The sequence below is a fragment of the Tauraco erythrolophus genome, chromosome 19 (genome assembly GCF_009769465.1).
Source record: "Tauraco erythrolophus isolate bTauEry1 chromosome 19, bTauEry1.pri, whole genome shotgun sequence".
In the NCBI taxonomy this organism is placed as follows: domain Eukaryota; kingdom Metazoa; phylum Chordata; class Aves; order Musophagiformes; family Musophagidae; genus Tauraco; species Tauraco erythrolophus.
Genome location: NC_141483.1, coordinates 12,750,097 through 12,777,938, shown reverse-complemented (window position 1 = coordinate 12,777,938; position 27,842 = coordinate 12,750,097). Strand labels below are relative to the sequence as shown.

General features: G+C 45.8%; 2 protein-coding genes across 4 annotated transcripts in view; one reads left to right on the top strand and one right to left on the bottom strand.

Annotated features, from left to right (window-relative positions):
* Positions 1–10,469, bottom strand: part of SBNO1 (strawberry notch homolog 1) — a 34,046-nt gene extending 23,577 nt beyond the window's left edge. For 2 of the 3 annotated variants that reach the window (XM_086623370.1, XM_086623369.1), the window contains exons 1-4: positions 10,362–10,469; positions 3,693–3,826; positions 2,854–2,958; positions 798–1,107 (exon numbers count right to left, since the gene is read on the bottom strand). In XM_086623370.1, coding sequence (XP_086479496.1) covers positions 798–1,107; positions 2,854–2,958; positions 3,693–3,824 — 547 coding nt within the window. In that variant the 5' untranslated portion in view covers positions 3,825–3,826; positions 10,362–10,469. Of the gene's footprint in view, positions 1–797; positions 1,108–2,853; positions 2,959–3,692; positions 3,827–9,373; positions 9,423–10,361 lie in introns of those variants that run through there. The other variant, XM_086623368.1, reaches the window with a different exon arrangement.
* Positions 10,470–15,151: 4,682 nt separating this feature from the next.
* KMT5A (lysine methyltransferase 5A) lies at positions 15,152–25,388 on the top strand. Its single transcript, XM_086623261.1, has 8 exons — positions 15,152–15,305; positions 15,631–15,725; positions 17,857–18,013; positions 19,606–19,822; positions 20,634–20,718; positions 21,082–21,141; positions 22,231–22,421; positions 23,587–25,388. The coding sequence occupies exons 1-8, from the start codon at positions 15,167–15,169 to the stop codon at positions 23,795–23,797; spliced, it is 1,155 nt and encodes a 384-aa protein (XP_086479387.1). The 5' UTR covers positions 15,152–15,166; the 3' UTR covers positions 23,798–25,388.
* The last annotated feature ends 2,454 nt before the right edge of the window (positions 25,389–27,842 follow it).

Genomic DNA, 27,842 nt, shown 5'->3' with positions numbered 1-27,842 from the left:
TCTTTTTCAGGAGATGCCTTCCAGTATTTAAAGGGGGCCTACAGGAAAGCTGGAGAGGGACTTTTTACAAGGGCATGTAGTGATAGGACAAGGAGCAATGGCTTTAAACTGAAAGAGGGGAGATTTCAATTAGATATAAGGAAGAAATTTTTCACTCAAAGAGTGGTGAGGCACTGAAACAGGTTGCCCAGAGAAGCTGTGGATGCCTCATCCCTAGAAGTGTTCAAGGTCAGGTTGGATGAGGCTTTGGGCAACCTGGTGTAGTGGAGGGTGTCCCTGCCCACGGCAGGGGGGTTGGAACTGGATGATATTTGAGGTCCCTTCCAACCCAAACCATTCCATGATTCTGTACTTTACAGAAACACCCTGTCGTAGGAGTACTAGGATGTCCTGCAAATCTAGTCTGGAAGATGCCAAAAGCACTCATTTGTCATACTTCCACACAAGTATACAGCAGAACAGAAGCTGATGTAGACTCAAGTAAGACAGCTAAATCAATTTCAGTAATGTTCATGAATTAATTTTATCAATTTGCCAGTTGCACTCTAAAATGTTATTTTTCTCATTCCTTGCAGTAAATCAAAAGCTTAAATTTTCTTTAAGGCCTTTTATTTTCTATTACTTCACCCTGAATTCTAACACTATTAGAATAGAATTTATCAGGTCTTCTGGATCATTTCATTTTACTGTGATATTCTACTAATCAATGGAAATACAAGATGTGCAAAGACCTTCACGTTATATTACTTCACTATTTGTCTGAAATAACGTAATTATGAAGAAAGAAGAAAACTCACTTGCTGCTGTTGCTACTGGTTGGGCAATATTAGGAGGTGGCTTCAATTTCATGAGTTCATTAAGACTGTTATTCTTTAGCAGATCTTTCAGCTGAATCTGGTCCTTTGAAGGTGTAGTGGTCAAGGCATTGCGTACTGCTGGTGCTGCAACCGAGGGTCGAGTAGTTGTGCTGGTCTGAATTATTTTTGCTACTGTGATAGTCTGTCTTGTAGTTGTAACAGGTGTTGTTTTTGTCATCACTATTGTAGTCCCCAAAGTTGGAAGCTGATTTATTTGATTCAGCACAAAGGTTGTGGTGGACGGTGGTTGCTAGCAACAAAGAACCAGGGAAATTTTCAGAAGACAGTGAAAAAAAGCGGACTTTGTTAGCCTTTCATCTAGAGCACAGGAAAGACTCATTAAGAAATGTCTTCACATAACATGTTGAAGATTCTGGAGTAATTATCTTGTGGGCAACAGGCTGAGCAAGAAGTGTCTATCAATATATTGCCATACGTATTTTTGAATGGTATTTTTAAATTCTACTTAAGGTAAGGGGAAGGAAATATAAAAATAGGACAAAGCATTCATCACCTAGGCACAAAACACGTCTACTACAAGTGCAGGAACCCTGAGCTGAAGAGAATTTCCAATATATAAACTAGCTGCACAATTGCCAAAATAAATAGCTTGGATTACTTAAAATGTACGCGCAGCCTCTCTCAGACACATCGCACTACATCCACCTTCCTGCAGATCTGCTTGGTACATTCTCAGTTCAGGAGCAGCCACAACGACTGTGGTGCTCACAATTATCTGCAGCTAGAAAAGGTGGTACATAGTTCAGGTACAGGAGTCAAGTTTACACAACCTCCCTACCCCCACAATTTGCATGCAGGTGAAGTAAAAGGCACATGGGACACCTCAGAATGTTTTCCTGCATACTGCTTTATCCTCCTTTGTGTTGTCGCAGAAATCATCAACCCATGGGTACGCCAAGCTTTCACAGTCTCAGTGCAAGTAGAATTGAGACAACAGTCAACTTGCATTTTACAGTCCCACCTCTTTTGTTACATTTTACTAATATGCAGTATAGGGTTTACGTGGCAAGGTTTTTTATAGGGGTGGCTTCTGTGAGGAGATGCCAGAAGCTTCCCCCACATCCGATACAGCCAGTTCCACCCAGATACAAGACAGATCCACTGCTGGCCAAGACTAAGCCAATCAGCGATGGTGGTAGTGCCTCTGTAATAACATATTTAAGAAGGGGTAAAAAACACTGCACAATCAGCAACTGGGAGAGAGGAGTGAGAATATGAGAAAGAAACAACTCTGCAGGCACCAAAGTCAGTGAAGAAGGAGGGGGAGGAGGTGCTCCAGGCACCAGAGCAGATTATCCTGCAGCCCATGGTGAGGCAGACTGTCCGCCTGCAGCCCATGGAGGTCCACGGTGGAGCAGAGATCCACCTGCAGCCCGTGGGGGAGCCCATGCCAGAGCAGGCACATGTGCCTGAAGGACACTGTGACTGTGTGAAGAGGAGCCCATGCTGGAACGGGTTATTTGGCAGGACCTGTGGCCATGCAGGAGACCCACACTGGAGCAGATCATTCCTGAAGGACTGTGCCCCGTGGAAAGGGCTATGCTGGAGTAGTTCATGAAGAACTGCAGCCTGTGAAAAGGACCCACGTTAGAAAAGTTTGTGAAGAAGGTGCTGCAGCAGGGAAGAGTACGAGGAGGAGAGAGCAGCCAACAGAACCTGTGATGATGCCAGGAGTGAAACTGAGCACAGAAAGACAGGAGAGGTGGGGGGAAGGTGTTTTTAGATTTGTTCTTATTTCTCATTATCCTACTCCATTGTTAGTGGCAATAAATTAATTTCCTCAAGTTGAGACTGTTTTGCCCACAACAGTAATTGCTGATCTCCCTGTCCTTATTTTGACTCACGACCTTTTCGTCCTATTTTTCTCTCCCTTTATCCAGTTGATGAGGGGGACTGATAGAGCAGCTTAGTGGGCATCTGGTGTCCAGCCAAGATTAACCCACCACACACACAATCCTGAAGTACCAGTTCTTACCCGAACATTTAATAAGGCTGGAGTTGATACAGTCTCTGGTTCTTGTTTCACAGCAGCTGTGGCCTCAGTCTCCAAGCCTAGTTCTAAAGCACTAAGTGGCACTGACTGCAGAGGAAAGAAAGTAAGCATCAGGAAACACATCAACAGGGGGAAAAAAAACACTTAAGATATAGCTTATCTTAATAATATATATCTTATTAATATCATATCTAAAAAAAAAAATCTAAAAAAACCTTAAGAAATATCCACCCACAAAATGGAAGTTAATGGGAAAGTCCGTAACTATGCTCGTTAACAAAGGTTTCACTGAAAATAAAGATCATCAAGTGGTTGATCTCATATTCAAAAAAGCTGAACATACTACACCTTGCCAGTTAACTATGGCGAAAACCTAATTAGTTTTGTGATGTCACTGTTCAACATATTACTGTTCCCGGTCTATGTCTGAAATGTTATGTTCTTGCAGACTGAATGCTGTCATGGAGCTTAAACACCATATTATATTACACTTTTTGCACATTTTATAGGAGACCAGCTAGACTCCAGCAATATTGGAGTTCTCCATGGATACATGACAGCATACCCCCATCGAATGTCTAGAAGTTAAGTACATTTATGTTTACACTGTCCTCAATATTATATATATTTCAGATTGCTTTTTTGTATAAAAGTTAAAAATTAATGAGTAAATAATTTTCTAATCTCAGCACTATGAAGCAAGAAATTTATTAAAACCCCATATTCTTTAATCATTTCCTACGGACACCATACCCCCCTCCACAATACATGAAGTACAAGCTCTCATGTCCTCTAGCCAACAACCATGCTCTTGTTTTAACCTGCTGAACAGCTGGAGTTGGTGCTGGATTTGCAAGAACCACGTCCGGAGAGTCAATATCAAATAGATCATTTGGACTGATTCCACTCTCACTCAAAGCAGCAAGCAACAGATCTTGTCCTGGCTCCACCATCTCTAAAAAAATCAGAACCATAAATACAAGTTACATTTAATTTTGATTTATTTTGTGCACACAAACACTCACATTTAAAGTTCCCTTTGCTGGATTTAAGGGCATATGTGATGCAGTCTCCCGTATACACAGTTTCACTTTCTAGATTTGCTGTGGCTCTTTTGTTCATTTGTAGATTTCCTTCCCCCCCTCCCCCCCCAGTTTTTTTAACATCTTTTCAATACACCCACTACATTTAGAAGCAGGAAGAATTAAATAGTTTACAACACGAAATGCTATGATACCCATAAACTTAAGGAAAAAAGATGCCTTTTCTGGTCTTCACTGCACTACATTTTTAAGCGTTATAAGAAACACCAAGAGGCAGAAACGGTGAGACTGTATTATGCTAATGATACATCTTCGTCAGTCAAGCACACTGCACAAGGGAAGCACAATTAAAACTCACTTATTTTATCTTGTAACAACAAGCTAGCGATAAAAAGCTTATAAGGGAAGATTTCGTTTCTTGCTTGCTGTTACATTAGGTAGTACTTCATTCATTGCAGAAATTTTGTTTTGCAGAGTGGCAAGAACAAACGTTCCACTATTACAGTATGTTAACTACAGATTAAATAGGACACTAACATCAGGTCACAGACTCCTTTATGTGTAGGACAAGCAAAACTAATTTCAAAAAGCTATTCTAGACAGTGTAAAAAAATTATTAAAAAAGCCAAATTCTCTATGTTTTAAGATGAAGGGGGAAGATAACGTGTTTTCCTTTCTTAAAAAGGAAGCCCTAGTAATAAGACAAAAATTAAATGAGTCCCCATTAACTTGAGCTGTCACTTATGTATATTCTAAGATACACCTCAAGTAGAGACTAATTTTAATTATTCTCCATACATCCTGTGAAGCCCACTGGTATCAAAACATCAAAAACTCAAGAAGCTGAACACCTACTCTAAAGCAGGTAAGAGGACAAAAATACTTATTGGCATTTTAGGTACACTCACTCGGGCCTCTGAAGCAGCATTCACTTGCTTCTCCTCCTCTGCACGTACAGCTAAGCCACATGCAGCTGATTGGTCACACACATTTAGCAGAACAGGTAATTCTTGTAATAAATAGAGCCTCAGGCACTTAATTCTTATTCTTCTCAGTTTTAGTCTGCCCAACGGTAGGGAGAGACTTTCTTTGAGCGGACTAATACTGAGATGGTGGCACCACAAACGAAGTAGTGGATGACAGGACAAGGGGAAGAGACACTTTTAAGCATCCAACACTGTACTACCCCAAAGAATACCAAAGCAACAAAAAACAACTGGTGGGACTGCTACTGACCACACAATCCCATTAAACACCACTTGCTGTGTCAGAACTAGACTCTACTTTTTTTCGTAAAGGCATTTGAGGTAATCAGATAAGTTGGCAGAATGGCTTGGTTTGTAGTTATCAGGTGCAGAAGATATTAAGAAATATTAAGACATCTGGCAGATTTAATTAACATGGCAGCTCCTTCAAAGGATGTCACCTCTCGAACCCCAAATGGGTCAAGAAAAATGAATAAGAACAGAGTGTAAGCTTCACCTTCCAGAAGGATTAAGCCTCCTGTCTCAAAAGAAAGGGACTACACATATTTATTAATTGGGTAGGATAAAACCTTAATTTTCATCAGACTAAAATACTAACAGCAATCATCATATCTAAGTTTAGAAGCTTATAGCATTGTTTACTAATTAGGAACTGGTGAGAGGAGAAAGATTAAGTCTGTAGATGAAGTTTTAGCTTCTCAGTACTTTTGGTGTTCGAAACTTCAGAGCAACCGTTGAAGGTGAACTTCTCCCCAGAAGGAGAATTAGCACAGGATACCCTGTCAAACCAGCAGCTCTGAAACACTTCACCATCGTAACTTCACAGTACTGGATTGAGAAAAAGGCATGAGCACTCTTCCACACAGTGCAACACCTTTGCTCAACATGGTCAAATAAACAAAAAAGCCTGAAGGTACAAAGGAAAAAACATCAGTTATGTCATTATTTGGTCTGCATGCAGTTTTGATCATGACATCTCTAAAAGAAGATATGACTAAAACGTGGCTGGGAGATAAGTGGCTACAGTGAAGAGAGACGTGGCAAGTCAGAAGCTTGAGGCTGTTTACTCGAGAACTAGGACGAAAAAAATCTACAAGATAACTTCTGGTCTGCTCTTGCACTACACCAAGGACAGGCCTTTCTATGAAGTTGAGACTCAAAGCAAAACCAAGCCTAAAAAAACCCCACACCAACATCACACAAAAACACATCTTCCACGAGCACCCTAACGTGGTGCCACAACCCACCGAGTCTGTTTCAAGTTTAACAAATCCCCAATGACACTGAACTCTACGTTTTTAACCCTTAAAAGTGTGATGGCTTGGATATCTTCAGACAGTCTCACCAGGCTCAGCATAAAACACTCACAGCAGTAATACTTTAATTGCTTATTTCAAAGTTCTCACGAGATGACTAGTGATAGAAACCAGTATAGCAATTCCTACAATTCCAGAATAAGTATCTTCAGTTTAGAAGCAGCCCTTTCTTAGAAAGAAAAGAAATACACCAGCTGCATCTCTCTCATGCTAACCTCAATTTTAACAGTCTTAAAAATTAGCGGTTGCTACAATCCAGCAAAAAGCTAAGCAAAACAACAGCAATTGTTTATTCGTCTGTCAGACAGTTTGGACAATGAAAGTTTGACTAGTTTCACTTATTTTGTTTCTGCACACTGGGAACAAAGCTGCATTGTTTGAAACTGGAACAAAAGGAATTCTGAACTTCTAGAATTTTTGCATTAAGAAAAAAATCACTGAATACTAAACACCAATTTTAGGCTTCGTAAAACTTCCAAGCACCACTGCTGCCCTCCCCCTACCCTCTAATTTCTCCTTTCTCCCACACAGTTTTAACTTAGTAAGGAAATTAACAAGAAAAAAAAAACAAAACAGGAGAAGCTGCATCGTGATAGCTTAGTTTATTTTTTGTGACATACACTAGTCAAGCCTAAAGCATTATCAAGCTGAAACAGCTCCATAATCTCACAAGGTAGGAGGCTCCTTAGTTAACACAAGTGAAAGCGACTTTATCAGCTTCTGCAGCTCTGCTTTGGCAATACTATATAAGGACCTGTTTGCCACATCTTAAAAATCTCCAAAAGAAAATACTTATAAAAAAAGTAGTGAATATTACAAGCTGTTCCCTGAGCATTTCACCAGTCGAAGAACTGTTCTGAGCACGCAGAATCTTGCGGATAAGGTTGTCTATGTTTAGTCAGGCTGTCCAATGTCACTGAGCAACAATCAACCTGTTAGATAAAACTAAAAAAATATATTTACAAAATTCCAACAGTAGTAGTATCTCAATTATTTTCTTTGTATTAAGAAAAAAATATAAACTGCTGCCATTTCAGGAAAGGCTATCAAAACGTAACAAACATTTTTGTAACATGCTCTCCTGCTGAGGAATACAGCCTAAAACTTTGATAAAAAGACAGTTTCGCTACCACTGCACATTATGTAAATAATTTCCGATTTAAAGATACAAAACCAGAATGCCATGTTTAATAGTATGTCACGTATCCATGCCAACCTGGCTCTCTCCCTCCCTCCATTTTAGCTTTGGTACAAAGAAGCAAAACAACAAAAAAAAAAAAGATTCTAAAACACATGTCGAGCAACCTGCTCTCCAATTACCCTGAGAAAAATAATGGCAGAATCCTAAACAATGAAAAGGCTTTTGATTTTTAGGTCTGTGAGTTACACATTTTAACACTGTATCTCTAAAGTATTTATTTAAAAATCGGAATAAACTGTAATATCACAACTCAGCCCAAATGGAACATCACAATCAACTAGGCACAGCTATATCCAAACCCTTCAGACACCTGGCCTCTGTGGCAGAACCAACCTGCAAACCCAGGCTTTAACGCTCAGCCTGGGACACTAACGTAGTAGTTAAGCAACTCCTGTTCTCCTTTTACTGGAAGGGTTTTTTTTCCCACTGGCCTTCTAGGGAATACATCACTTGAACTATACTGGAAGCCATTTAAAATATCATATAAATTCTGAAGCTGTAGAGAAAAGACAGATATGTCTCCCGAATTCTCTGGCTGTCTAAACCGTGAGCTATTATTGCCCTAAAAATTTTGTATCTCCATTTGCATCCTCTTAACAATAGAGGTATAAGGACTGCTAACTCCCAGTCCCGTACACCAGGATTCTCTGGATATCCAGACGGGTTCTGCTCATCCCGCAGCTTCTGGCTCCAGAAGACAACCTGGGTAACAACAAAAAAGAAAAAACCCAACCAACCCAATCCCTTCTGATCCTTTCCAAGTCACCCTCCAATGGAAGAGTAAAACACTAATTACTGCACTTGCCCATCCTTACATCCTTTAACCCCAACACTAGTAGTCAACATTACGTTTAAATGTACAAAGTCAGCTTTTGATTTTTTGTCAAAACGATTCCAATCCCGTAAAAAACACCAGTTTTTCAAACACTGGTTACCGCTCTAAAGTTAAAGCTTGTAAGGACGCAAGGTAGAGTTCAGGATACTGTGGGATTCAACTCTGTCTCAAAGCTCTCTTACAACTGTTCCATGAAATCTACAATAGTCAGGATACATGGTCTGAAAACGTGAAATTCAGGAGTTTTTAAAACGTTAAGAGACTAAAGAATGCAATGATTTGGCATGAAATCAGCTTTCAGACTAAGTGGTAGAAGGTGATAATTTAGCCAGCAGTGAAAGTTTAAGAAGTAAAAACCCAGGATAGATAAGAGCAGTATCTGAGCACTAGAACTCTTTCTTAGTTTTGGTCTGGGAGTCAGTTCAAGGTGTATCTCGAGGCACAAGAAACCCGTCAACCATACATGCTGCCTACTTCAGCAGCTTTCAGAGTAGCTATCAGCCAGTTTTGACATCAAAGGACTTGTCTGGACAGCAAGACAAACTGGCCACATCTTATTTTTAAAGACTAAGATTGCTTTCAAATATAGCGTATCATGTCGGTAAGGAAGATGTAGGAAAAATCCATATGTCATGCTGCTACACAACTTCTGCCACACTAAGTCCTTTGCTTTACATCACCAACTTGAGTTTTTCAATTTAGGGCAGGAAAAGAGAAAGCTTGCAAAGCACTCGTGTATGGATTCAAATAATTTTAATCCAGATACAACTTGCATACCCTAAAACCAAACAGAGCCTATCACTGAGTTAATTCTTAACTCTAGAGCAAGTAAAAAAGAAACAAATTATTAGTGTGAATAAATTACACAATCTAAAGTCGTTTACTACATTAATCCAAGCTTTTTTTAAGCATTTAAACTACTGGCCTCATCTTTAACAGACATCAAACACCTAAAACCAGCCTATAATACCTGGAAGAAAGCACACGAGTTCTATTTTATACCCTCAAATAGAGCGTGGAACCTGGTCAGCTAAAAATAACAACGAAACAGCCGAAAACCGACAAGAAACACCCCCCCCCCCCAGGCTGGGAGGGCATTTTTGTGTTAAACAGTTACTCACCCTGGCAACCCCTGCGCGGGGCGCGCTCGGGAAGAGCCACCGGACTCTGCGGCCGGCTCTATCGCCGCGCCGGTCAGCCCCGCCGGGGCTCGGGCGGGCCCCGCGGGGGGGTCCCGGCCCCCCGCTCGCCACCTTCCCCGCCGACACGTGTTCCCGACATAAACTTCCGGGTTGGGCCAGAATCGGCTGCGTAATCGTGTCCCGTGCGCGACTTTTTGTTTCCAGACCGTCGCCTCCTTCGAGATCCCTGTAACGGCGCCGGGATCCCGGGGAAGGGCGAAAGGCTGCGCCTCACGGCCGCCTCGGAGCTCCTCGGGCGCCGTAAATCAGCCGCCCCCCCGCCTCCCTTCGCCAGAGCGGCTCCATTTCAAACCGAAACGATCAGCCCCGCCGCGGAAACAGCGCACAAAGGCGCGCGGCGCCGGCTGCCAAGCGCCGCGGTCCCGATGCCGTTCCGCCCGAGGAGATCGGGGCGCGAAAGGCGATGGGGGGGGGATATGGCCGGCCCCACCACCGCCCGCCACCCCCACACCGGCAGCTCCGCCAACCGCTACCGAAACAGCCCCGCCGCGCGCTCCCCCGGAGCCAGCGGGCTTCGCCGTCCACCCGGGCGGCCCCTCCGCCCCCACACGCCCTCCGGCACAAAGTTTGCCCGACTCCCGGGGAAGCGGCAGCTCCGCCGAGACAGCGGCGCCCTCCCTCGCCCGCCGCGCCTCCCCTGGCCCACCGGGGACCCCCGGCGGGGGCGGCCGCGCGGCCCGCCCCGGGCTGAGAGGCCAAGGGGGACGCGGAGCTCGCTGTCGGCACGACGACCGCCCTCCCGGACAACCCCAACGCCGCCGCCGCGGGCCCCGCCGCCCGGTGCGCGGCGGCGGGGGACTGAAGGGAGGGGACCCCCGGGGGCGCCGCGGCGACCCCGCCGCGCAGGGAGCGCCCCGAGGCGGCCGAGCAGGCGCGGCGCCAGGCGCCAGGGCGGAGCGGGACTCACTCGCTCTCGGTCCTCCCGCGGCCGGTCCTGGAAGTCTCCGCCACTGGCCCCGCCGTCCGCTGCTTTCTAACTCACCGCCGCCATCTTTGCCCTCCCTCCCCTCTCGCAGGGGAGGGGGAGGGGGGGCCGGCGCCGCCCGCCGCCACGTGACCGCCGCCGCACCTCCCCCCGCCCGCCGCGGCGCACCACCCCACGTGACATCAGCCACCGCCCGCCGCTGGCGCGCGCTCCGCGCCACGTGACCCACGCCGGCCTCCCTCAGTCACGTGGCCGGCTGCAGCCGCTGCCTCGCGCCCATCCCCCCCACCCCCGCCCCCGCCGCTGCCGCCACCGGGCTTTGGCACGCGCGCCCCGCGCTCCCCCGTCACGTGGCATGCCGCTCCTCGTTTCTCCCTGCCCCAGCGGCAGGGGAAGGCAGCGAGCTCCCAAAATAAAAAACCGGGATCTCCAGCGTCCTCAAAAAGCGACGTCCCCGCGCGCGGGCCCAGCCCCGGGGCGGCGGCCGGAGTCGAGACTGGCGATCTGGGCCCGGTTCCCGGTGGGTGGGGGAGGGGAAGGCGGAGGCGAACGGCTGCAAGCGGTCACGTGATCACGGCTTCTTCAAGATGGCGGCTGCCGCGAGGACGCGATAGGCGGTGTTCTCGCGAGATCCGCATCTCCTTGAGGCATCATGGGAAAAAGGAGGGGGGCTTGAGGCGGGGGTGGTGCGGAGTGCGGGCAGTGTGCAGGCGCGGCTTGCCCCGCGCGCATGCGCGTTGCGCGCCCGCCTGAGGCGGCGGGGGGGGCTGGTGCGGAGCTCTGTGGGGCTGCCGGCCTGAGGAGAAGCGCGGTTGTCTCGGCCCCCGTACCCGCCGTGTGCTCCCGCTGGGCGGCCCCTCGCTTCCGTCCTGCTGCGGTGGGCGCTGGTGTTCCTGCGGGGCCGGGCCTAGGCGCTGTGTAGGGCTCCCGGTACGCTCGCGGCGGCGCTACCGCCCCGTCTCGGGGATATGTACACCCCCCGCATGCTCTCACAGTGCTTCCCTCACAGGAGCTTCCTGGGCTCCTCCGGGAGAACGGGGGGGTGACAGCAGTGTTGTGCAGAGGGCCGTCTCTGCTGACCAGCCTGGGAGTGCCAAATCTGTGGAGATCTGCTGGCACATGAGTTTTCCCTCGCGAACGTTTTACAAGCTGCTAGTAAGAAATTTGCTGCTGCCAAGATCTAACTGTACTTGAAATCGTCATCGCTACTTACACTAGTTTTACGGTTGGAGAGATCTTTTTAGCACTTGAGGCCCTCAGACTGACAGATTTTTGCTGAAAGAGACAGTCTTCCATTAAAATGTTTTCCCAGTTGTGTAAGAATATGAAAATTTTTAAGAACTTTAACATAAAATTGCAGCAGGCATAAATGAAACGTGGGCAGTCACAAAATCTCCTTAAAACATTCAATACCACTCATTCAATTTTATACAAACTTACTTATTTTATCGTTAGACAAACTTACCAAGGATTAAAATAACCAATGAAGGATTAGACAGATTTAGGCTAAGCTATTTAAAGACAAAGCAATGTTAATTAAACTGACTTAAGTAATTCAGATTAATCAGTGATGCTTCAGACATTAAATGGAGAAAAAAGCAACAGAAGTCTGGCCAGAGATGAGAAGAACAATTTAAATGTCAGTGAAAACCTTGATTAATGCCCTCTACGTACTGCAAATAAAGGCACGACGAGGTACAGTTCACACGCGGTGTATCTAACATTAAATGCATCTAAGCAGCTCCCTACAATTGCGGCAAGAAAGTGACACTCTTGATGTCTTGAGTTGAAGAGATAGTTTTCCATCAGACCTGCGAGCAGAGTTGATGATCATCCTCGATGGGGTGAGGTGAGTAATCCCACTGGTGGCAACAACGCTTTGTACTGGTGTGAAATTAGCACGTGCAGAGTGATCTGCAGGATGCTGTTTCCAGAGGATTTTGCATTTAAGAATCTCACTGAACGCACTTTTTGGTCAGAGGTGCTCTTTTTTTTTATCATTGGTAGACACTATTCTGAATGCAATTATATTTTATAATGTATGAAATGTAGTTAGCACCTACAGGTGTTTTAATATGTGACTTTATAAAACAATGTTGACGAATGTAATGCTCGACAGTTACCCTCAGGGCATGGTTTTTACTTGCTTTCTAATGGAGGGGTGCAGTGGCCGACACACAAATTATCAGGATTTCGTCGTGTGAGTAATTTGTGTAAATGTTGTGATATTTTGTTTCATTGCAAATATGACAGGTGCTGCGTATGTAAGAACTACAGCAAGAACTTGCTCCCAGGTGGAAATATTTAACAAACATGCCTTGTTGATATATTTGAAAGAAATTGAGCTTTTGAATTCAAAGGTAACCAGTCCTAAAAAATAAGATTTTTTTTAAGCTGAGTGAAGTGTTAATTTAGACTGAAGGCATTTTCTTTCCTCTCGGAGCAAATCCACCACCTTGCTCATTAATTTTTCTTCCCTTCCCCCACAAAACAAGTTCACATTTCCGCGTTAAAACACGGTGCTCTCAGGAGCTGCCCGCACGGTTCTACGGGAGATAATATTTAGGTCACCGGGTTTCAACGCTGGCGCTGGCGGGAGCCGTTCTGCTCCCTCTGGAGCATGGCAGTCGGGCAGCAAGCACTTTGCCATGTGCTGTGGATCCTGAGTCACGGTCACTGCAGGCGGAACGCGTCCTCTTTTGGGCTTTTGTTACCTGTGATAACATTTTAACTTCCCCTCAGAGGGCTTTTTGGCCGTAGCTCCCTGGAGAGAGCTAAGGAGGGGCCACCCAGCATGTTTTCGGGAATTCACAGCGTGATCCCACCGCGCTAGGAGCAGAGGCCGGTTAGAGATGACATTGTTTTCTTTGTTGCTCTAGGAAGATAATTACTTGGCTTGCTTTGCCCTCTAGTGGCGGCTCGCTCAGCTTCGATGCAAACTCGATTGCTTTGTTTAATATACATATATGAAATTAATATTGAAAATATTCAACTCCCAAAAGCTGAGCAAAACCACAGTAAAGGCGTTTCCACAGCTTTCCCAGGACATTAAGAACAGCGTTCCTCAGTGACTGCAAGAAGGAAATAATCGTTAGTAGTTTATGAAGATTTTTTTTCCAGTCACATCCTAGCTATGTGAAAAGATCAGTGTGAATTGGGGTGGAAAAATGAGATCGGTGTCTGCCAGGGGCTCCGTGCTCTCCTGGGGAGCTTGGTGTAGCTGCCTTAATGGAGGAGTTGGTCAACACGACGCCCAGCTGATGTCAGCTGGCTGCAGCCTCGCGTGTGATGGAGCTCACAGGAAAACACCTGGTACATTTTGGGTGCCTTTCTGTGAAATTCATGTGTCTGCCTTGTTAGTGAAGGTGCAGACATAAGAAATGATGGTGACGATGCAGAGCTGGGTTTCTTTTGCTTTTTCTCAGAGTGCTTGTTTTTCAGAGAGCTGTCACCAAACGAGGAGAGGGCAGGCTGAGTTGCCACGCTGCCTTCTGCCATTTCCTCTGTAGTCATGCCATGTTCATCCTTGTCCGCTCTTCCGCTGCCGCGGGACAGCCCACGGAGAATGGGGCCGTCCATACTGGGCATTTCTTGCTGAGGTTGACGGTGGTTTTTTTTTTTTTCTGTCCTTCTTAAGGAAAAGGATAGTTTTCAGTTGTATTGCCATCCTGAACCGGCTGAGTACGTCACTGTAGGAACGCCCAAGGGACACGCAGCGGCCTGTGGCTGCAGATAATCCTTTGGTGGGAAGCCATCCCCTGTGATGGTCGCACACTGAGTCAGCTCGCTCACCACGGACCCGTATCCTGAGCACACACGGACAGATGTTGTTAGATAGGACTTAAAAGGGCTAACACAGGTAAGAAGAAAGACCAGTTGTTGTTCAAGAGAATTGTTGTACTTAATATGGAGCACAAAAGAGGTGCCATGTGGCGATTTCCTGACTTCCAGGATGACATCCACTAACAAAGAAACAACTCGCAGTATCCCTTGATCTGTGTGCCCTCTTGCCTCCTTGCTGCTTGCTTCTTTGTAGTCCTACTTCCCTGGTTTCGAAGTACATAAGACCCATCGTGAGCTTCTCACCAGGGCCATCGGAGCCAGAGGTGACGGCTCTGTGGTTGTGCCAGGCTTTAGCTGCCCCCGTTACAGAACGGGGGTTACGCAAGGAGGGCTTTGGTGCTCAAGTGCAACACCGGAGTGCTGTCTGTTCTCCGGGCAGGCTTTGAGGGCAGAATTAACAGCCTTAAATTTCTACCAGGGAGATGGAAGCTGCACATCGCACAAAACAGTGTACCGCTTTCGCAGAGCAGAGCTTTACAGTCCCGCTGGAATTAGGGGTCCCGGACCCCCGCGGGGAGCTGGCGCGGGCTGTGCGCGCCTGCGGCAGGGCAGGTAGGAGCCGAGATCCGCGTGCTCCGCGGAGAGACGCCGGGTGGAGCAGGCGTTGGCGGGGCCGTGCTGGGCGATGCCGATGCCCCGCCACACCGGGCAGGGCGGGGGCACGTCTGACTGTCCCCCCCGCGCCCGCCGCCGCTCCGCGGGGCAGCACGGGCCGGCGCGTCCTACCCACGTGGCGGGGCCCTGCCGCGGAAAGGCGTTCCTTCTCGGGCCGCCAATCAGAGCGCCGGTTGCCCTTCGCACGGGCCAATCAGCGCCCAGAGAACGCACATTTAAACCCCGTTCCCGGGAGCTGCGACCGTCTCCGTGTGACAGGGCTAGGGCGGGGTGCGATTCGGAACGCCAATCAGGGGCGCGGAAGCGCTGATCGGCAGGCGGTTAAACCAATGGGGTTGCGGAGGGGAGCGCGGCGTCTCCCTGCGGAGCGGTTGATTTCGACGGGGGAGCTCCTCGGGGACCGCCGGGGCAGCCCGGCCGCGGGGGGCTCCAGGGCGCCGGGCCGCGCCGCCGCGGCCATGGCTAAAGGTGCGCGGGCGCGGCGGCGCGGGGTAGCGGAGCCGGGGCGTGCCGGGGCTGGGGGCGCGGCGAGCTGTTGCGCGGGGTGGGGGCCGCGCGGCGCCGGGCATCTCCGCGGCACGGATGCTCCTCCCGGGAGGCGCGGGGCGCCGGGGCCGGCGGGACTCCTCCCCCGCGCGGTGTGCGCAGCTCGCCGGGAAGGGGCTGGGCCGCCGCGGCTCGCCCTGCCGCATCCAGCTCTTTAAACATGGCGCAGGCCGCGGCGGCCGGGCGATGACCGCGGGCCGCCGCGCCGGACATGGCTCGGGCGCCGATCTTCCCCTCTCGCTCCTAGGGAAGAACATGCCCAAGGCCAGGACGGGCGGCGCGGAGGAGGCGAGCCCCGAGAGCGTCGAGAGGAAGGGCCCCGGCCGCCCTCGGGTCGGTGGGGTAAGCACTGCCCGGGCCTGGGCGGGCGGAGCGGAGTGGGGCGGGCGGCTCCCCGGGGTCTGCGGCGCCCTCCGCTTTCCCCCCGCGGTGCCGGCGAGCCGGCGGGCAGGCTGCCCCGGTGAGCCGCCCGGCCCCGGGAGCGCCTGGCTTCTGAGGCGCCTCGAATCGTTCCGAAATCGGTTGACTTCAAGCGGAATCGGGCTCTGCCCGTGTTTCCCCGCGCCCTGCCGCCGCTGCCCTGCAAGCGCGGGGCGCTGCCGGGGCTGTCAGCTCGGCAGCCCCACCGTGCCCCCGTCTTGCAGCGCTGTGACAGGCGCTGGCCGGAGGCTGATCGTCACTTTGCATTTAACCCCCCATGGAAATAATTACGGGTATCGCATCGAATCCCGGGGCTCCTCAGCAGCACCTCGTGTGCTGTGCTCTGCGGAGAAAATCTCTGCTCTCGAGGGTCTCAAGCCTGGCACAGACAAAGACGTGGCAGCCGCGTCTCGGTAGCGCCGAGAACGCAGCAGGCAGGGAGCCGGGAATGGGAGGGGAGGAGGGGAAGCTACACTGGAAAAATAGTTTTTCGTTTCCTGTGAATAGTGTATTGAAAATCAGATGGTTCCACTGGCAGGTGGACTGCTGCAGTTCACTGCTTCTGGCTTTCTCCAGAAATGCCCGTGTTTAAACTCTTCACTGAATCTTGAGAACTTTGCAGCGCGAGGCTCACTGCTTGCAATTGTCAAAATGGAGGTTTTTTCATGGTACTTCATTCTGAAAAGGCCCGCTTTTTTAATAAGTAATTCTTGTCTTCCATAGATCTTTCAGAAATATTGGGGGTCAGGGAGTGTCTAACTGACTTGCTTTTCCTTAGGCTGTTCTGCTGTAATCTTAATCTTGGTAAAGTTTATTTGTGGACTAAGATTTGAGCCTTTAACTGGTCTTATTTTGTGTGTGAATTGTGTATGTATTAAGCTTGTTGCTCTTGATTATGTTAATTATTAAAACTATCCTATGTGTTCTATTGTGTGCTTTGTTTACTTTTGTAGTGTTTGTGTGGCCACATATCCTGGAGTATTTGTTTAGTCAGCTATATTTGAGCTATTTCTTTAACTAATGGGAACCTTTGTGTGCTTCTCTAAAAAGATGGATGCATGTGTTTCTTTTTGTTGTTTTAACTGGCTTGCAATGCCTGAAAATTGCTTTTAGTTGAGTCAAAATATAGCCAAGACAAACTCATTCTGGCCAAATTGCATCTGCTTGTCCGCATACCAAGATTTCAGTCGAAATCCGTGTGCCCTGTATCCACCGCACAGTCAAACTTGGCGAGGCGGCAGGGCACTGTAAAACGTGACACGACTCCACTGAACTCTGCTAAATATGATACTGCTCACTGTTTATGTTCTTGGAGCCCAGGCCAGTGTACAAACCCCGGTCTCTGTGGTGTTTGACCATACCAAAGGGTTTTTTTTTCCCGGCTGGGCATAAGTACTTTGCACAGACTCATGTTTCTTTTGCCATGAACTACTTTTACACTTAATTTTGTGAAATATGAAGAAGATAGCATTGCTTCTCTCCCAGACTTCACTGAGAGGTGTCACTCAAGGTAGACTGTGCAAAACTGATTCCTGTCTTCTGTGTTGCTCAGCAGAGCATATAATTAACTGCAGTAACATTTGACACCTCCTGGGAGTCTTTGGGTAAGCTCATACTTCTCTGGCGATGAGAGGTATGTTCTAGGCTTGGGCAATTTTTGCTGTGTTATTCATATTTTTTTTGGCTTGTGCTCCTTGAGGCCGCCTTCCTCCTGAGGAGCTCAGAGTCATTTGGTATTTTTTTTAGCACTGAAGTTCATACTGTGAAGCGCAGGGTGGAAGCTGGAGTTAGTTACGACTCTCCCATCCTGCCACGTTTCATACAGAAGTCGTCTTGGACTGAGAGTTTGCATTAGTAAAGTTCTCTGAGTGCTTACCACTGTTAGGTTTTCACTTGGTAGAAGTAGGAGCAGCAGCAAGGATGATGCATTGCAGCAGTGTAATTTGCATCAGCACAGCCAGCTGGCAGCCCTGGTCCGTGCGGTGTGCTGTGGAGAGCAACCCGGTGTACCTGGCATCTCTGACGTGCTGATTTTTGTGTGGGTCTGTTTTAGGAGAATGTGTTTATTGGTCAGTCCAAAATCTACAGCTACCTGAATTCTAACAAAACTCCTGGTGCTCGCCCCCCACTTCAAGAAGAAAACTCTGGCATGTATCACGAGGTGAAATGTCAGGGCAAAGCACTAAAGGAAACCTACAGGAAAGGAGATGGTAAGAGTGATCTTTGGATTGTTTGCCTCATTAAACGTGCTCCCCACACCCCCAGTTTGAAAGCTTTAGTACACAGTCGAGGCCAGGCAGCTCCCTTGGCCCAGTTGCTTTCCCAGTCCTACAACTCCATTGGCAAACTGGGACTCTACAAAGATGAGAGTGTCCTTATCCTTTTCAAAACTTTGGTCACAGGTTTACCAGGCAATTTTTCCTCTGTTTTTTTTGTCTGGCTATGTTTCCATTGTCTCTCTGGCTATAAAAAGCTAATGCTTGCATTGTCAACATGCCCTAATCTCCCTGCAACTCTGTTACCACTCTGCTTTTTCAGGTCAGTGTTTGGCAGTTAATCTAATATATCTTTCATCTGTTTTATTACTTAAAACTGGTTTATTCTATAATTTGACTACTTTATACTAATTTATAGAACAGCGATTCAAAGTCAAATCAGGTATGAGGTAGAAGTACTGGTATAAGAAGAAACAATTCTTAAATTTCCAGAATGAAATAAAGGAAGTGAGAAGGAGGAGCACAGGTTGTGAATGCTGAGTGCCAGGCTCCATAGATGCTTCATTGGAGTGACTAGGAACCAGAATGTTCCATGAGTTTATGGAGGTGGAATAAAAAAAAAAACCAACACAACCCAACTAGCTTATGTTTAAAGGTGCGTTTAATAACCGTGGCAATTTGTCAAGACGTTTTGATGCAAACATTTTTAGCAATCAGGTATTTTAAGCCCCAGTCAACACAGGGAGTGTCAGGTTTTCTGGAAACATGGGGCCTTTAGCTCCTAATTTAGCTCTCCCAATTTTGACAAGAAAGCAAAGATGGCTTTAGCTTGTCTCCCTGCTGTGGCCTTGCAGCTGTGCTTCATTTCTCCAGTGAGACTGAAGCATCTGTCTCAGCAGATGGGACTGTTAGACCTGGCGATTTTCTTTAAATAAAAACTTTATTCAGCTTTAAGCCCTGCTCACCTCCCTCTAAATGAGTTGTCTGAGAAGGCAAGTGTGGTTTTATTGAGGTAGGATACCCACAACCAGGAAAACACTGGTCGTGTATGGGGTAGGCTTCTTGTAAATGCCAGTCCTTTAGCTCCCGTGGGTTTTGTCTGAGTGGTGTTGGCCACTTGGTACCAGCATTTACAGCTACTGATCACAGCAGTGCAGAATCCGGCGGGGCTCCTGTCTCCGACTCCTTCAGCAGTGCAGGGTATTGATTAGCTTATGGCAACTGGATAATTTAGTGTGCCAGGTGCAAACTGTAGAGTTTCAAACACCGCACTGAAAGCGTGGCATGTTCAGGTTTGGAAAACTGAGTTGCAAACCTGATATGACAAAGTACTTCGGCTCAGTTTTACCTTTCCCTTTCTCTGCTCACCTGTTCCTCCGTACTATGTGTACTGTGTAGCAATAACTATTCAAAAGTTGGGTAACAGCCTATCTGGGTTCTAGTGCAAAGAGGTTGTATCATTCTCTTCCTCTTTCTCCTGTTTGACAGAACTAAAAACTTGGACTAAAAACCATTGGAATTCATGTAAAGCACTCTGGTATAGATGATCCTAAGTTCAGAGTCTTATTTTATTTTCCTGTCACCAGAAAAAAAGAATGGTGGCAATATAATCGAAGGTGCTGTGAAACCAGAAGACCAGAAAGATAAAGAAGGTGGGTGCAAGACTTTGGTGCCCTCCTCTGATCAGAACCAAGAAACTGTAGAAACTCAGAAGATGCCCCTGCCTTCAGACTGCGCTGATGAGGCCAAGGCAAAGCCAGCTCAGAAAAAGGTGGTTAAAGCGAAACGTGGACCAAGGAAAAAGTAAGTGACTTCTGGAACTGTAAAGGTTTTTCTTCTGTGTGTCCTTTTGCATGAGGAGGCTTTGATCTGCTCTTTCTTTCAGGAGCTATGGTCAGACCCGTAATTAATGTTTTGTTACCCTTTTTCTTTTTTTTCAGGCAAATGGTTATGTTGGCGGGAACAAATCTTAAAGGAAACTTCTTTTTTTTTTCTCCAGAATAATATGTTTGAAAATACAAAATAACACTCAAAAGTATTTGTCTGTCTTGCAGAGGACTTTTGTTTTTCTTGAAAGCAAGGCTAGTGTATTTTATCTCAAGTGAATACTTACTGAAAAGAAATTAATGAGCCATTAAGACCCACTTTTCTGTGGACAAATGGGAATGTATCTTGTCAGAAACAGAATATTAGATTAATTACAGTCGGAGGGTTCTTGGCTGAGCTGATACTCTTTTTCATGATACCAGAGTAATGTGACCTAACATTAATGAATTCCTTGCCAAGTGGTTTTCATGACCTAAATTTTCGAGTGCCTTCTGGCAAGGCGCACAGGGGGCTTCAGGCTTCTAACGTGACCTTCAGTTGATCTCCCGTGGCATCTCGTTCTTATTGTTAAAGAATCAGTACTGGAGTAATGGAAATGGCGTGCGGAAGAAAAGGAGACGTAGCTTTTAGCTTGAAGAGTATTGATAAGAAACGCTGATTCATATTGATCACGTTTCAACATACCAGGCTAAAAATAAAAATTTCTTACAGATACCTCTGTCCTAGAGGTGTAACTTCACAAACAGTCTGAAATCTGTGTGTGTTCTCTATTTTTCTTATCCCTTAGAACACAAGGAAGAACACCAAATCGAAAAGTGACAGATTATTACCCGGTTAGAAGAAGTTCCAGGAAGAGCAAATCTGAATTGGAGGTAGTGCTTCTTGTTAAAATACCATTACTTATAACGTTGCCAGTTCACTGAACATTTGAGGAAGTGCGTAACTATCTGTAGATGGTTTCCACTGGCCAAATACAACTAGCACTGTGCACTGGAAGTGTTGTTAAGAACATGCTTAAAATTTGGAAATGCTGATCCAGTTCTTCTAGGACAGAATCTAGCTGTTTATATATTTTTGGGGGGCAGAAACCTGTCTCTGTTATTCGATTTTGTTAGAAATATGGGATGGTGTGGAAAAGCTAGTGTCACTGGCTAGTAATTTCCTTTCAGCTATAGAATAAGCTACAAAACCCATCAACAATACTGTGGGTTTGTTTGGTTTTGTTTATTCTGCAGACTGAGGAGAGGAGGAAGATCGATGAGCTAATTACAAGCGGGAAAGAAGAAGGAATGAAGGTAACCGCATCACCGACCTGAGCAGCCATGCACTGTTCATACAGTGTCTTGCTGTTAATCTCTTTAAGCAGAAAGTAGCAGAAGTTAGTCTCAGAACTACTGCAGTTCCTTGAGAGTAAGACGAAAGTACAGCAAAACTGGAGCACACTGTCTTTCCTTTGGACCAGCAATATTTGGCTCTGAAGAATATGTATGTGCAGCCTCAGTCATAAATATGGAAGGGGCTTTATGGTCTTTACTGGAGACGCACTCATTCCCTTCAGGATCTCGTTTCTTGGGTTAGCTTCCAGGAATGGAGTCAGATACAGCATCTTAACTGTCATGTGTTTTAAAGGTGATACCTATATATACTGTCTGTATGGAAACAAATTCTCTCAGCCTGTTTACAGCCAGTTGCTGTGGGCCTTCGTTAGGGCACTTGGGATAGTGGATTGTACTGTTTTTCCTCCCACTGATAGCAAACCTAGTTGTTGGGACCAAACGCTTACCATTCGGGTTACTCGGATCACCCTTTTTAGAATTTAAAGCAGAAATGGCTCCTGGAAGTGCAGAAGAGCTGGATTCTTGACAAGCAGCAGCCTGCAGTTAACGCTGTGACATCTATGACAGTGCTGGGAGAGCTTTTTTTGAGTTGCCCAATTTGCAGGGGAGGCAGGAATAATAAAGTATACTGGTGGGTGATAATATAATTTTTGTGATCCATCTCTCTGTTCCTCTAACTTTTTAACCTGTGCATGTTAATGATGATGGTACACCTGAAATGGAAAAGCCTACTGCCTCAGCTGAAAGGTAGTTTAAAAGAAAATAGATAACTCTTCTCTGTATATGTTTTATTTAAAGTAACTCTTAGTTCTTTGACTAGAAGACTTTGTATCAAAATACTTAGTAACTCCGGATGTGTCCCGAACTCATCCTGTATTTCTTCTACAGTGCTGTGCATTGTGCTTCTACAGCTTTGTCTGCAAGACACACAAAAATCCTGCTGTAGCATTTTTTAATGGCAAGTCACTCATTTCCTAGGAAACAGCATGTTTGCAGTCATGCAAATACTTTCTAATTTCCCAGCTGATTCTCTTTTCAACTCAACAGATTGATTACATCGATGGCAAAGGGAGAGGAGTCATCGCCACTAAGCATTTTAATCGTGGAGAGTTTGTAGTTGAATATCATGGAGATCTCATAGAGATCACTGATGCTAAGAAGCGAGAAGCTGTGTATGCTCAAGATCCATCCACAGGCTGCTATATGTACTATTTTCAGTACCTCAGCAAAACGTACTGGTAAGCTGCTCCTTCCACTAAGTGTGGTAGTTGAGTGATAGAGGCTTGGAATGCTGCTAAGTCTTTTGTTGTTCTCATAAGACAAAAAAAAAAAAAAAAATTAATGGGAGCCATGAGATAGGAAATCTTTTTGGAGCACTCTTTCATGGTTCAAGAGCCTCCTGTACCTCCGGGCTGAGGGGAAAGGTAGGTGACTCAAAGCCCTGTTCTCTGAAGTACAGCACAAGCTATATGGAGAGTTGTATCTGCTTGGGTGAGACTTCTAGCTCTGCCATGGACTTCTGCCTAAATTTATTCTCTTGTGAAATTAACTACTTTTCCTGAGTTGCAAGGATTTTTGTTTGAAAAGCAGTATGGACAAACTCTTTGGAAGAGAAACAAACATTTCCTTCAGCTGTCTTTGAGTGAATTTCCTTCTTTCTCTAGTACCTGACACCCACCCCACGTGCATGCTTTATCACTCTGTTCACTGTTTCATTTGCCCCAAACTCCAGTTCTCTCAAAGCAACTACTCAGGCTACGTTCTTTTCTCCTTGGCTGGTATTACTGGATAATGGAGTGTGGGTCACTTAACTTGTATATTAGTTACCTTGAAGTGCTCTGTACTCTTTGACTTGCAGTCTGGATGCCATAATGATAGCTGTCCTAACAGTTCTTTGTGCAATGAGGGGCACTAGACCTTTAGCATCCAGATCTCTGGAAGGAGGGCATGTAGTATTTGGACATTCTCAGCCTTCTCTGTGAGTAGAGACTCTTGCTGGCTTACTCAGTGGATACTACTTAGCTTGGACACAGATTTCTTGAGGGGAGGGTGTTTAAGATATCAAGCCTTTCTGGTGGTGGTCTGCCTCTGGATTCTGCTATTCTTCATGAACAATTGAGAGCTGCTTGGAAACAGGCGGCTCAAAAACATAGTCTAAAGTTTTCCGTTTGCTGAGTTTTGTGTTATCTTAAAAATCTCCCCGAATTGCTTTAGTTTGCCTACACTGCCATATTACGTGCTCTCTGTTTCATCATATGGATATGCTGTAGTGTTCTGTTTTTCCTTCATTTTTCAAGCCTTGTGTGGATTCCTCATTCTTTATCTGATTCGCACTCTGGTATTTGTCCACAAACGTGACTGCATGACATGCAGCAATCCTGCATTCTGTTCTTGTTCTTTCAGTGTTGATGCTACAAAAGAAACCAATCGTCTGGGAAGACTGATTAATCACAGCAAATGTGGCAATTGTCAGACAAAGCTGCATGACATTGATGGTGTGCCTCATCTCATTCTGATAGCTTCCAGAGACATTAAAGCAGGTGAAGAACTGTTGTACGACTATGGAGACAGAAGTAAAGCTTCCATTGAAGCTCATCCATGGCTGAAACACTAATTCATCTTCTTTCTTTGAGTTGGGTGTTTTTTTGGACTGAGTGCTCTACAGGGAGTCAGTGGATATTTTTTTTTCCCTGTCCTCACTTCCCTCGGCTTTCTTAATGGACTGCTTATGGTGTTCCAAGCTCCTTAGAAACTACCTTTTTGCTTTGCAGTATTTAAATATCTATTACAGTTTTCCAGGCAGGCTTGAATAATTGATCTTAGATTGCCAAAACTTGTATATCATAGAAGGAAACTCTCCCTAAAATTTGAATACTTCTGCGTAGTGACCAGTGCCACTTGAGCATGCAGTCGAAGACTTGCACAGAAACTTAATCACTTGGGTTGTGCTTCTTGCTTTTGCAATGAAATCTCATGCTCCACTTTGTGGGGTGATGAACGTGGCGTTAGCTTTATGATAGCAGATGTACTTCTGTACTCTGACTCGTACATCCAGTGGCTTGACTGCTTGTCAGAATGCTTTTGACATCCCAGCGCTGACAGGCTTCTCTGAGATGGACGCGACTGTTTCTATCGTTCTCAAATAATTTGTGGTAGGAATCCAGTTTTTCCAGTGTCGTATCTCATGTTGGCAATGAACTTTAAATGCACTGGCGCTGGGGGAAATGGATGGTCAAATTGTCTGCTTTCTTCAGAGAAATGACTCCAAGTCAAATGAGGATGGGTTTTGATAGACTGGGTTGATACTGATTAGAAATGTGAAGATTGAACTTCACAGTGTGAATCAGTGTTTGACATTTACTTGTTTTCTAAAATTTAAGATGGTACCTTTTTATATTTGATGGCTGATTCTTGGAGGTATCTCCCAGAACATTTTAAAGAAGTAAAAGAAAGCGCTCTCCAAAAATTTTTTTATTACCTTCCTACGCTACTTAGCCACATCAGAAGCTATTTATTTACTGTGAATGCTTGAAGTAGAGCATAGTGATTCCAAAAACAGGAGTCGTCTTCATATGCAGCTTCAAACTGTGATGATGGAGTTCATGCAATGAAGAAAGTAGATTCCTTATTGCCTGGTCCTGTAGGTCTGTCCAGCATGGTCTGGTCCCACTGTCTTAAATGGGAGTCGAGTGCTTAGCATCTTGCGGATGTTAGTAACGTCACTGTTGGAGAACCAAATCTGTGGTATAGGCGGGCAATACAATGCAGGTCCTTTATGTTAAAGATGAATTCTTACCAGTTGGAATTTTTGCCAAGGCAGGCTTGGCATGTGCGTAGATGAAAATGGCTGTGAGCCATCAGCCACGCTTGCTGCTGGAAGATGTCAGCAAGGGATCTGTGGCTCTGTTCATGTCTTTCGTTCCTCATGTCTTGAAGGCTGCTGATGTTCCAGCTGATGCCCTCTAGGACAATCTTCTATGCTTGCCTATGTGATAGGTCAAATAGCAACAACATCCTGGTTGTGTGCTCCAGCAGCAAGAGAGGTGGCTTAGTGATGTATTTTTTAAATTAAAAACTTGAAGACAATGTCTCTGTAAAATAAAGAATATATTTATTATTGATGAAGTGGCTGCTATAGTACCTGTCTCCATTGCAGATCACTAGCATTTTGAAAGAAAGCTGTGAAAATCATTCGCCATTAAATGCTTTATATTATTTACCACTTAACACAAGGCAAACTCATCAGAGACAGCCTGTGTATCTTCACCATTTCTGAAGATTTAACTGGAGACCTGTTACCATACTGAGTTACAGGTAAGCTGCGCTGGTTGTCTTTTGTGTTGGCACTGATTTTTCTCTGGCCTCAGTAGCAGAGACGACAGCAGTGTGCAGTGTCCTGTTTTACTAAAGCACTTCCATTAAGTTGAAATTGGAAAAAAAAATGCTTCCTTTTGTTTTGTTATTTAAAGAAATTCTTGTTCCCAATCAGGTCAAATAGCTTATAACCTCTGTTCTTCAGTATCACTTTTGTAAACAAGAAAGGGGGAAGATCTCTTCCTGTTTTACGTAAAAGGAAAATTGTCTACTCCAAAACGCTTAACTGGTAATCAAGTAGCACTGCATCGGAAGATGGTAATAAAGCTGATGTTGCACTGAGTATGTATCCTTTACTTTTCTAGGAATTGATATGTATATAATATATATGTATCAAAATACCCTTCACAGAAACATGCCATTTGGATTTTTATCTGTGTGCCTTATAGGAAGGCTTCATCTTCTAAAAAGGTGTAAAGCACTTAGCAGGGAAAGATGCCCTGGAGTTGGGGAGGGGAGCTAAACTGTCGTTGTCAGGCCGGTGTGGCTTTGCCAGAGGCAGTGGGGTTGCCTAACAGGGCTGTAGCCTCTTCTTGTGTAGCCCTAGCCAAGGAATTTGCTCTCCTCTTGAAAGAGAAGCCATGCAGCTCACTGGGCATCAGAGTGGATCAGCTGTGATGGTTCCAGAAAAAAACTAGCCCAAAAAGGTTGAGATGCTGTCCTGTCTGCTTTAACTGGTAAACTCCCACCTATATTATTTAGAAAAAACACAACACCACAAACCAAAACATCAACCCCCCAAAAAACCCAAAAACCATCTTAAATAGTAAAGTGAAAATAATTGCAGCTTTCATGATTGTCTCCTTCCACTGACTGCCCAGGGTGGTGTTAGTCTTCGGTGCCTCCAGGTCAGGTGTTACTTCTGCTCAGCTTTGCTTAATCTGTGCAGTTTATTACCTGAAGTTGTTTCAATAGACCTAGTGGAGTGATTAGTGTGTTTTGGGGCATAGTTTCCCCCCTGCTTTTAAAGGAGATTGGAAAATACATCCCTGGATAAACTACAGAAGAGGCTGGAGTTCAGAGCACGCTTACGCCTCTGAGCTCAAGAGCTGTTCATCCTGGCTGTTGGTGATGCGTGATTGTTTAGGCTTTTTTTGTTGTTGGTTTGTTCTTTTTTTGTGTTTTGGATTTTTTTCCTCTAATCACAAAGCCTGTGCTGAGGAAATGCAGTAACTTCCTTCCCTGCTACCATGCTCTGGAAAATACCTTGCAGGGACATGGCCAAGGCTTGTTAATATTCTGAAGATGGCAAAATTACTTCAGCAGTTCTGTGCCCTGCCTAAACCAGCTTGCTTAGGTCAGACGGCTTTGATGTTGCCTTGCTAACAAATTCTTTCTGAAAGGAGACTGCAGTTCTGCCTTCTGCAAAGCCACATGTGCAGTGTGCATCAGCAGACGTGTGAAGTGTCCTAGATTTTTCATGCTGCTAGCGTGTGAGAGGGAATCAAAAGATTTCAGAGCCTGCTTTCACTTCTGAAGAGAGTAAGATCATAGTTTGATACCTGTCACTGCTCCTTTTATGTCTGTTGAGATTTTTCTGCTCTGGAAACTACTTTTCTAAATGTGGAAGCTAATTGGTATCTTTCAAGCTTCTTTTCTACTCTGTTTGCCCTATATTCTTCCACTAATGATAAATCTCATTACTTGGGCTAATACACAGCTTGTGACAGTCGACTGAAAGAACAGAGCTTATGAAAAATGTAACTATCTGTTACAGGAGACCTTCAGCTGTCAGAAATGAAATGTTTGGTGCATCTGTTCTGGTTTGAGCATGTCTGCACCTCTGAAGAGACATCAGTCCTTCATGTGGGCAGAGCATGATGCAGCAGCCTTTTTTCCCTTGAGCTGCTCTTCTCTGCCAGCTTCCATCTCGATCCCAAACAGCCACTCCTGTGTGTGCAGGGGGGGTCTGTTGTCACAGCCCAACTACATCTTCCTTGGGTGGGGTGGGACAGGCTTCTGCCTGCTGCTGCCTGTGTATCACCCGTCTAATGCAAAGACAGACACGGAACAAAAAGCAATCCTGACGTTTTCTTCAAGCAGTTCTGTGTTAGTGTAAGATACTTAATTCCTGCATGAGAGCAGTGGGGACTGCAATTTGGATGAGTTCTTCCTTCCCAGTGCTTCTCTATTCACTTGTGAATGGCATATAGCTCTTAAAAAATATCTTCATCTTGCAAAATCATTTGGCCTGAGCATTTTTGTAGGTGGACAGGATAAATAAGTGGTAGTACCGATCACCACAGGGTCTTTTAATAAACATTTATTAAAAGGTGATTTTTATT

Bases quoted from the DNA above. Each gene is read 5' to 3' on its own strand.
- KMT5A (XM_086623261.1), top strand. From the start codon at position 15,167: ATGGGGTTGCGGAGGGGAGCGCGGCGTCTCCCTGCGGAGCGGTTGATT. The intron at 19,823-20,633 runs GTAAGTGACTTC...CTTATCCCTTAG, and splicing joins AAACGTGGACCAAGGAAAAA to AACACAAGGAAGAACACCAA. The intron at 20,719-21,081 runs GTAGTGCTTCTT...TTTATTCTGCAG, and splicing joins AGAGCAAATCTGAATTGGAG to ACTGAGGAGAGGAGGAAGAT.